Here is an 11362-nt window from a genome sequence, read left to right as displayed (position 1 = left end):
CCTGATTTGTTTTGCAGCGGTAAAATGTGTCACATACACTGAGACGTGATTCTGTTTTCGCATTAATTTTTCATGGCCAGCTCGCTTCTCTTTTCGAGTCACCCTAATATATATGTATATATAGCAAGTGTGTCTGGAATGGAGCTTCACTATTTAAACAGGGCTGCACAATCGTGATTATTGAGTGCTCACACAAATCCTATTGCTCAGAACCGGTGGTGGGGGTGGTGTTTATCTGCAATGGTTCAGCATGCCGCCATTGAAGTGATCTCATGTTTCCTATGGCAGAGAAAGCAATGCTGACTGATGATGATTCTTCACTTCTTCTCCTTAGTCTTCATGCTGACCAATTATAAAAAGTGAAACGTGAGCGCATTCCGGCGCCGGGGTCAAGGAAGAGATGGTGTAGCTTGCACAGCTGATGGATCACTGAAAGATGAGCGATGTGGTTGGGGAAAAATGAGAACACACTGAACTTCATGGCACCATTCACAGGTACGCGATGTTGTACCCGTAATCACCCTGTGTAGTTATATATTTATATTTTCCTTGTTTAAGTTTTGGAACAATGGAAAATGAAGACACATTGTTTTTGTTTTATCTCTTCGATCGGTGGTTCTTAACCTTTTTAGAGGTACCGAACCCAACCAGTTAATATGCACATTCACCGAAACCTTCATGAGTGAAAAATAAATGTATATTTTTTGCAAATTCAAGATATCAAAACCGCATTTATTAAAAACAGAAAAAAGTAAATACAATTTCAAGAGATAAGTATACATTTTTTTTTTTAATTGTACGACATACTATCACGACAGTCACACGTTGACTACTAAGATAACTACATTTCCCACAGCACTGATTGGCCAAGCAATGTCATGTGATCATCTGCAGCCAGTGATGGCCAAGCGGGCGTGTCATAACTAATTAACATGTTGAGTCGCGTGTGTCTTCCCCTCCATGGCAGAGGCTCCGTCGAACCCCTGAGACCGACTCACCGAACCCCTAAGGTTCGATCGAACCCAGGTTAAGATCCACTGTCTTAGATGATGAATAGTTGCTACATTTTTCTTGGTCCTCGGTTTCAGATTTGTGTCTCTTGTGTTTGTGTGAACCCATTTTGACCTGTTTTTGGACCTGACATTCTTTGGCGGAGAATCCGGGTGCTTGCTGTTTTGCTCCTTGCCCTCCAACCAACGTTCCCTCGAAGTTCCGCGCACTGCTCGCACCTTCTCAGCTCACACGGCGACACTGGCATGCACCAGGCACAAGCATTACTTTTTACACTCATTCATTCAATTCCACTCCACTTTGATCTACAAACAGAACACCACACCATTCCCACTTCCCTTACAGTGTCGTTAGTGCGCTCGAGGGTGCACACTCAGTTGTTCTACTATAGCAAGTGTAGGGAACTGTGGCTCCTCAAGAGCCATATTCTGCCTGTTTTAGATCCCTCCCTACTCCACCACACCTGATTCAATTGTTCATGATCGTTTTAGGGCTCTACAGAGCTTGCTGATGAGCTGATCGTTATGGTATGGAGAAGCATGAGTGCTAAAATGTAGTAAAGAGAAGCAAGAAAGCTTGCACAGGAGAAATGAAACGCCATCACGTTTATTTGTGTAGCACGTTGTGTAGCAGGTGCGTCACTTAAAACATAGAAAGAAACAAATGATTATTAAGACATTGCAAAAGTCATCATAAAATTAACCAAAATAATTCAATTAAAATGATTAAAACCGAGCATAAACTAAAATATAGCGTGCAAATAGGGATTAAAACAAAACAAACTATCAGATGTTCGAAAACTACAGTTGCTTGTTTACTTGGCTGCTCAGCTAGTGCCAAACGTGAGTGATGTCATGCATGCGTCGATAGCAAGGTTACAATTTCAATCTCCACGCCATCGACATCTGTGATCCCGCTGCTCTGATACTGGTTATTTGAGACTTGCATCTTACTCCTCTATCATCTATTCAAAGCTTCACACAACATGTGCAACACGAAGGAATAAAAATCTGCACCACTTGTATGATGAATGCGTATTTAAAAGGGAACTCTTGATTTTAATTTGAACATACAATTGTATTTCTTATTTGAGATTATTATTGTAATAATAGTCCATGATGTTTTATGTGCAGCATAGTAGTCTATATCTTGGGCTGTGTGAGAGCGACAGCTGACAAGTCGAGGCTGGGAGGGGGAGGAGGCGTGAGGAAGGGGGGCAGGCCGAGGGGGGATTCGATGTCCAGACAGTCCGCTGCTGGGATCCCGAGGGAAACTGAATTAGATGAGACGACGGCACTACTGTTGCAGCTGTTGGTCTCCATCTCTCCAACACATGCACAAACATGCAAGCTCCTCTTTGAGTCTGTTCATGATTATGTAAAAAAAAAAAAAAAAATAATAATAATAATAATCATGGCGAACCCTGCGCACAAATGGAATTGGTAGAGACACACGACAGTCCATGCGAGGCTGCTAGCAGTATGCCATAGCTTGTCGGGAGTCATTTTGACACATGGATATGTCTAAATCTGCAGATACATAGAAAGAAAAAGAGGATAGGTCATCTTTGTTCGATTAAATTGGAACAGTTACAACAATCCATGTTATGCTGCTGTCTGAGGACAGAAACATTTATTTGAACTGCCAAAGTATGTGTGGAAGAAATGGAAGCAAAAGATAAAGACAAAATGACATCTTTGCAGTATGACTTTGGAAAAGTGACAACAGTGTCAGGTGTTCTGCTTTCCATAACATCAAATTGGATTATCACAATGTGTTTGGAAACAAAATGGTGTTTGTCGAAAAAAATGCTGCCTGTTGCAAGATGTTTCAACTTCGGAAATGATTTCATTATTGATTTGGACTCGAAATGTCTGTTGACCAGATAGAAGCAGTATAAAGACAAAATAAAAACAAATCAAAGACACAGTGTCTGGTCTGCCACTGCCATTTGGAATTGGAACATCAAAAATGGTTTAACTGGGATTCACTTGCTCGCAAAATGTTGTGGTTGGAAGAAATGGAAGTGAGCGAAATAAATGAAGATCCATGCTTTTCCCATGTTAGGTTAAATAGTAATGAGAGTGCATGCTAGGCATCTTACCTCTGAGAAATGGAACTTCAGAGTACATTGAATACAATATGTTTGAACCCCAAATGTGTGTGTGCCAGCAAAAGATGCACAGCCATTTTTACAATTTTATGTTGGAATAGCCGTAGTAACGCGTGGTATGCTGCTTGCCTCTCAGAATTTGAACACGAGGAGGGACTTGCATGTTTCACTTGGAACCGACATATTTGTTGGAGAAATGGAAGTGATAGAAAATGATGAAAGTCTGTGTTCTTTGGTACTGGGTTCAAGTAGTCACAGCTATACATGGTATGCTGCTAACCTTTCGAATTAGAACATCAGTTTTGATTGCGCAGATTTATTTGGATGCAAAAAGAAGATACTGACAATTTTTGGCAGTGTGATGGATTGTGATAGTCACAAGAATACATGGCAGGCTGCTGGCTGATAAAATTGTGACTGTGTGTGGAAGACAACGAAGCGAAACAAAATGATGAAAGGTCATTTTGTCAGTTTGATACTGGAGGAGTCACAGCAGTGCGCGGTATTCTGGTTGCCATTCAGAACGAGAACAATAAGGACTGTCAGTATTTATTTGGACTCAAAATGGCGTGCGTGCGTATTTGTCAGTTTGATACTGGAGGAGTCACAGCAGTGCACGGTATTCTGGTTGCCATTCAGAACGAGAACAACAGGAAAGACTGTCAGTATTTATTTGGACTCAAAATCGCGGGTGTGCGTGCGTGCGTGCGTGCATGTGTGTGTGTGTTAAGTATGTTGGTCACATAAACTCTGCTTTATCTCCAACAGGAAAGACTGTCAGTATTTATTTGGACTCAAAATCGCGGGTGTGCGTGCGTGCGTGCGTGCGTGTGTGTGTGCGTGTGTTCAGTATGTTGGTCACATAAACTCTGCTTTATCGGCACTCCTGCAACAAGCAAAGCTTTGCTTTTATGTATTCATTTTGACAAGCATATATGATATCATCAGAGTAGAGCCGAGAGAAATTTGTGACAAAATCTTGACTTTTTTTTTTTTATTTTTGGTTTTTGCCCTGCCGGCATACATAAGTTGATGCGGTCAGAAGCGTATCGCACGGTCTCAGCATTTTACTTATTGAAGACGCTGTCTATACGCCGCTCCATATTTAGAAATCAATTTCAAGCGCAGCCAGTGAGCCAGCTCCATCAACTTTTTAGGCATGCAGCAGCACATTAACACACAAGGGCTGAAAGGGAAAGCGCAGCCAGTGAGCCAGCTCCATCAACTTTTTAGTCATGCAGCAGCAGTGGCACTGCTGCTGCATGTGCTGCTGCAGCACATTAACACACAAGGGCTGAAAGGGAGCGAGAGCTGCGCATTTGCTTTCTGAAGCAGAATCCAGACGAAGTGACGTACATGCATTTACTAAAGGTCGAAACCCCTCTGCCACTAAGGAGGTCCGTTATCATGCTATTAAATGGATCAAATAATACTTTCAGTATTATGGAGGGTAAGAACAATGTACAGTATAATTCATTGATTAAAATTAATTTTACAGTTGAATTACTTGTTTGCTTGTATCCAGATGAATTACTGAGCTTTAGTTTTTATTTTATCAATATTTATTTTGCTTACATTCAATTTTATTATTCCTATTCATTCATTTTCACAAATTCTTTCATTTTTTTTTCTGTTCTATCACACAGTATTTGTATTTAGTGAAGATGTTAGTAAATGTTTTCATTTTGTTTCATTTTATTTATTTTTTTAATTTCCAGAAAATAATCATACATCATCTGTATTATTGTACAGTATTTTATATATTTTTTTTCAATTTGTTCACAAGACGCCAGCTCTCAAATTGCAATTCGTTTCCCTCAGAGTGTACTGGGAAATTGGTCTACATTGGCATACCCTATTCTATTGTTTACTAATCAGCGGTAGAATATGGTTTGGTTTTGGACCAAAACGTGCAGAAAAAAGCTTTTTTTGTCAAGCACTTAATTATACCTGCAGTTGTTGTGAACGCGCAAATTAACAATGTATTGTATTGGATGCAAAAATACATTTGTCAATTGATTGATAATACAATGTTGCAATACATACCTAAAAAAAAACAAGTGATGCACAAAACTGCTGTTTCTTAAACTGAATTTATTGTATACAAAGAGTCAGTGACAAGTCTACAAAACACAATGACATACATTTATCACTTAATAAAAAAGACAAAACATCAAAACTGATGGTGAGAGTTCCCCACTTGTGAGCAAACAAATCAATTACGTGACATCCACTTAGAGTGAGTGAGGCCATTTTGTAACGTGTGTGTGTGTGTGTGTGTGTGTGTGTTTGTGTGTGTGTGTGTGTGTGTGTGTGTGTGTGTGTGTGTGTGTGTGTGTGTGTGTGTGTGTGTGTGTGTGTGTGACCTGGATCCTGAGACTGCACCATATGGATCAACTGGCCAAGAGAATGAGGCTTAATCCCTGATGGTTCCTCTTGATCTGTCAATTTGACAAAACTACTCAGTAGTAAATTACATTTATAAGATTGTCAGTGGTCCAAGTGTAATATGTAGAAGAGCAGTACAGTATAGGCCCAGTCTTATTCTTTATCTAATTTTCTAAGAGCAGATGGCAGTCAGCGATATGTTATGCCATGCTCACGCCCACTTTTCTGCCAGCAGCCCATGTGGGCTGACAGTTGACTCAGTGTGCGCACACAGCAGAGTCATTAAGAATATGTGACATGACAGCTGGCAAAAAGAAAACAGCGCTAGAACTGTAACTGAAGTGAACTAGTCATGCACTCGATTGCCTTCATGTCCTGCTGGGGCCGAGATGATGCAAGGATGGGACGGTCCAAAAATGGAGGAACCACTCGCCATCCAGGTTGTGTTCCCAGCCTAATGTCAAAAAGCCAGCATTCTGAACCGTTTTTAGGTTGACATGTTCCATGTGACAGATCGATTTTCCCCATTTTAATCAAATGGAATGACATGAATATTTTTTTTTTAACAAAGCATAGTGAAACAGAATTTACAGAAGTGGTTACATCAAATGTAATTACTGCACATACTGTAGTATTTGTGAGTTGGCTTTACAGGCAGTGAGTGACCTAGTGCGTAATGTCAGGAGTTAAAGCAGGTTAGTTCAACGAGAAACGTCTGGCTGTGGGTTGTGTTTCTTTCATGAGCTACTCTCGAGTTCACATTTCTGATTTGTTTTCGATTATTTCCCCGTACCAACACAAAAACAAAAATCAACGATGCAACAGATTGCAACTCAAAAGTTGGTACGTTGGGGCACACGTGAACTATTTATTTAAGCTATTGCGGCAGTTTTATCAGACATGGATGACAAGTCCACCAAGGCGACTCCATAAAAAACAAAAAAACAAAAAAAAATCCAAAAATGCGAACATGCGTGTGAATTGTTGTTTGTCTATACTCGATGTGCCCTGCGATTGGTGGGTAACCCATAATTAGCTCTTAGCCCAAAGTCAGTTGGGATCGGTTCCATATACCTGCGACCCTAATTAGCGCCACAGAAAATGTACTTTGTTCTTTTAACTTTTCGTGGTCGTGACACATCTGGCCTTCATCACTTCAGCAGTGTCTATTTCTGAACAGTTTCGGCTCTTTCTGATTTGCATGGTGAACCAATCACCGTTGGTTGTTGGTTTCAAAGACGGTAGTCTGTAGTTTTCATCCTTTGAATGAAAGACGGTTGCTTTACGGGGGACGGACATGTTGGTTAACTTGGACTTTTTAATAGCTTGATGATATATATTTGGGCTCTTAAGAGCCTGTCCACCAATCACTGATGACATTGAACCAAGTAACTATTTGGTTATCATCACTTTTGTGAAAATATGTGTGAGATTTTCTCCGCCCATGACATGCGCAAAGGTCCGCAGTCACTTTCAAACGAAGGTCGTCTGAAACACGATCATGCAGTGGCACTATCATGTAGGAATACCCACATCCTCAACCGGTGTGTTATCTATCACATCGAAGACAAATGGTAGGCAGCATGGGGTCATGTTGGATGCAAAGAATAAGGTTAACTTCTGATAGGTGCCACAAGGTCCTTGATTGCTCGCTGGGGTTTTGCGCTCGCAGTGTTGATGGAGCGGTTTTAGTGTTTGGTGGCATGTCCAAAAGTGACATGGACACAGTGTAGTGTATGAAGTGCTGCTTCCAAAGGTGAAAAAGCTTTTGTTCTCATTATAGCAGCTTACTTGCTTTTTTTCCCCCGCTAATACTCTAGTAACATAATTAAACAAGATATGCCATTGACCCAGTGGTGTATGGGGTGGGATATACTGGGGCTGACTTGCATGAGACAAAAAACAGGTTGACATGTTCGTAAAACACCTTGAAACTATTTTAAATTGTAAAAAAAAAAAAAATCTTGAGTTTCCCAACTATTTTGGAAACAGAAAGAATGTTTGAATGAGCATATAGAGATGTCACTGCAAACACAAACCCATGCAACCCAAGAGTGTAGTGTCTGGCAAAACTCTTGAAAGTACCATCTTCTGGGATAGTCGGATCCAGTCAGACATCCAGAAGTAAATGAAAACATGAAAAATGTACAAAAGACATGAAGTGTTTTCAGATTGTCAGACAAAAGCTGTTCACCAGACTAGTGGGTGTGACGTTCCTGTTTTGGATAACAGTCGTTCATTCAGTCTGCACCTGCTGTCGATCCAATGTGGAGCCCTTCTCTTCTCCAGTCGTCAGACCCACACAGCTGTGTTGTAGTCAAACAAGGGATGCATTTTCCGCAGTCTACCTTCTGGTGGTCTCCGGTCTAAGTAAATTCCCGCAAAGGGCTTCTCATGGAACTGTCGGAAGTAGTTTTGGCTACTTGGATGCGTTTCCGACTGCCCTTTACTCTGCTGTCCGCTGGCCCAGAAAGGCAGGTAGAAGCTGCCTTTTGAACTTTTTGGAACCGATTTTTTAGGCCTCTTGACCAGGTCGCCCTCTGAGATCTCTGGTGCCATCCAGCCGGGCCTCTCCTTCAGCAGCTTGTCCCGGTCGGGACGGACGCCTCGGAGGAACTTCTTGAAGATGTTTGTCGTGAGTGAGAACTTCCTGCAGATCTCCTGTGATCGGCTCAGGCGCAGCGGGTGAGCTGGGGTGTCCGGTCTGTCGCCACCCCCTTCTGCCACCGTTGTTTCGGTCTTCTCTTCTTCCTCCCCTACTCCTTCCGGTTCTATCTCTGGCAAGTCCAGCCAATTGCCAACGAGGTCGGCGAAGACATTGTCACCAAGCACTAAGGGTTGTCGATTGCGGCTTTGGTTCATGAGCGACGAAGTCCAGTCGTCGGCGTCGTCTGTGCTGTCCTGGGAGTAGTCATTGTCCATGGACGGACCTTCTCTGGACAGGCTGTAAAGGATGCCTGGCAGATCCACTGGCTGGTTGCATTTGGGAGGCTGCATGTAGGGCTCGGGTGGAGGGTTCCCCACCGTGGGTCCACAGAAATCCACCTGCGGTGCTGCGTAGCCCGACCACCTGCGTGGTACAACCTCGAGGTCTCCTTCCTCGCTTCTCTCCATTTCCAGACTGGACATGGACATTGTCCCTTCGCTGTATCTGCTTTGTGACAACTCCATAGACAGCTCCGGACTTGGGCTAGGGCCGTTGGACAAGTGCAACCTGGGATCCGCTTCTGAAGCACTCCTGAATGTTGTGTTGGAAATTGTCATATCCTGCAGATGTCTCCGTCCTCGAGCTGACAGGTTGAGGTTGTCTAGAGCGGTCTGGACCTGAAGTAATTTGAGTTCTTGGAGCGCACCCATCATGGAATTCATCTGAGCATGGAGGCCATCTCCTGCTTCCTTCATGGACATCTGGAGTGTGAAGAGAGTGATGACAATCAAAACAAGTTCACTTCCGCTTCACAGTGCCCAAAACTGGACCCAGCAGCCGTTCCTCTTTTTAATCCAATTACAACAGCATGAATTGACAGAATGAAATATGACAGCAGGTCTACAGGCTGTTTTAGCTGAACGTTCACGTTGACCCATATGGCTGGCATTCAAAAGTGAATCTAACCCATGACAGCTGCAGGACAGAGCAGCTTTCCCCTTCAATCTCATTCAGCCTTTACTGACCAAAACCACTACGGTCGTGTATGCTCTTCCCTGAGCTGTCATGTAAACTGAACCCACAAAGCCCTCACGCCATTTGTAAATATGCTAAAGTTTGCTGCACAGGCATCACGCTGTGCCACTTCATGGGCACTATGTCACGCTACTATACTTGTTGCACATTACAATACGCAAGAAACAGATATATTTAATTAAAAATGTAGTCATTTATTTATTTATTCACATTTCATTTATTTATTGGATTAACACCATTTAAAAAGTAACATTGCATCTTGTAATACAACTTTTTTAAACCTTAAAAGTGAAATAAAAATATTTATTCTAAAAGTAATATAACATTATTTTTAAAAATATGTACTGGTTTTAACATGACTTAAAAAGTAAGATTACAACAAAAAATATTGAAACCTTCCACAAACTTGCTCCTGTTGTTCACGTTACATTTTATTAAAAAAAATATACACAGTATATTTATTTTTTGAGAACATTCTTTATATCATATTTTTTAAACAATATTTTTAAAAGAATTATTGAAAATAACTTTACAATATTATTATTTGTAATGACAGTAGTACAGTTGTATTTTTGGCCATATTAGCAGCTGCAGGCCAATTGAAAGTACAACTCCACGACTTGCATGTCATGGTAAGCTATCGTACCTTTCCCACCCTTGGTACAGTCAGCGATAGTTATGACCGCTAGTTAAGGCCGCTCCACATAGTTTCATGTTATCCAAAAGAAAGCGCATGGACAATTTTCAGAGCGTCTAACTTATATAATTGGTATACTTGCTGAAAAATTTAATCAGGCCAAGGTTGTTTTTCATGCCTTTTTTTGTCTGCTGCTGCTGTAATCATACACTTGTCATCTTCCTCCTCCTCCTCTTTGCTTTTGCCTCTCATCTGTTCTAGAGGCTGAGTCATGTGACTCTACATCTTCTCTCGAAGGCAAACAGACAGACAAAATGCCCGGGTGTCCAAGTTCTGAATCACTTGCCCTCCTTGACCCACTTTGTGAATCACCGGCATCATGTTTAGTCTTCATCCAAGAACATTTGATGGATGTTTTACATACTATCCACAAGTATGCATGGATTTGAAGAACATAGCTTACCCACCTACTCACTTTTTTTTTCACTTTCAATGTACTGAAAAAAAAACCACCATTTGGATTTAATTGATTTGAACATGTACTGTACATCGGGTGAACATGATTAAAATGTGCAAAAGCAATTTTCCTGTGTTTTCCTCAAAAATAAATGCTATGTTTCAGCCACATTAGATAGTTGAGTTAGGCAATTTAGCATCGCCCAACTATCGAGTCTACGAGATATGATTGGGGCTCATTCAAGCGAAATTTCGATATGAATTCGTCCAAGTATGAACTCTGGATTTTAACCAAAATGTCTGCTTCACATAAAAATGTCCGACTTTGTGTTCAGATCCCGAAAAGGCGATTCATTCATCGGAAGAATACTCTGTAATTCCAATATTTCTAATAATAACAAAATAATAATGAAATACCATTCAAGTCATCCTCTTACCGTCTATGAAGTCATCCTGTCACAGTCATCTCACACATGCACCAACATGAGTGGCCCTCATGAGGATGCATGTATATATATGTAGCAGTCTCACAAAGGGGCAACCAATCAGAGCTGTCTAGACTTATCCCCAAACGGGTGAAAGGGGGGCGGTGGGGTTCACTCAGTCGGAAACGGAGTGACAATAAGAGGAGAGTCTGGCAGTAAGAGTGGGGTGGAATTGCGGGGGTCTTCGGCCATATGTTTATTAGTTGATGAGAGTCTATGGCTTCAATTATAAATGTTTACATATGGAAGATTGAAGGGTCTTGTGTAACAACAGCAGATTGTGATATGTGACTGTGATGCCCCCCCACCCCCCCACACACACAGACACCCTACCTTTCACACCCCCTCAAAACCTGTAAGCCCCGTGAGAGGAGGGCATGTTGTGTAATGATTGTTATGTGGGAAGAAACACACTTGTGATGCTCAGGAGAGGTCAAAATTGTTGCCATGGGAAACATTTAATCGCAAAAAAAAAAAGAAAATCTAAATAATAGAATGTAATGAAAACATTTTAAAATGTCATTTCAAAATCTTGATTGTTGCAAGATTTAAAATTATAAAGAAAATGAAATGACTATTTTCAGCAGAGG

General features: G+C 41.4%; 1 protein-coding gene across 2 annotated transcripts in view; it reads right to left on the bottom strand.

Moving 5' to 3' along the window:
* Positions 1-5198: 5198 nt before the first annotated feature.
* The window catches only part of inka2 (inka box actin regulator 2), a 13182-nt gene continuing 7018 nt past the window's right edge, over positions 5199-11362 (bottom strand). The window contains exons 1-2 of one of the 2 annotated variants that reach the window (XM_019861169.1): positions 10725-11184; positions 5199-8920 (exon numbers count right to left, since the gene is read on the bottom strand). In XM_019861169.1, coding sequence (XP_019716728.1) covers positions 7805-8920 — 1116 coding nt within the window. In that variant the 5' untranslated portion in view covers positions 10725-11184 and the 3' untranslated portion in view covers positions 5199-7804. Of the gene's footprint in view, positions 8921-10724; positions 11185-11362 lie in introns of those variants that run through there. The other variant, XM_019861167.1, reaches the window with a different exon arrangement.

Source organism: Hippocampus comes, unplaced genomic scaffold (assembly GCF_001891065.2).
Source record: "Hippocampus comes isolate QL1 unplaced genomic scaffold, H_comes_QL1_v1.1 scaffold40, whole genome shotgun sequence".
NCBI lineage: Eukaryota > Metazoa > Chordata > Actinopteri > Syngnathiformes > Syngnathidae > Hippocampus > Hippocampus comes.
Note: the sequence above shows the minus strand (reverse complement) of the source record. Positions and strands in the feature narration are given on the sequence as shown.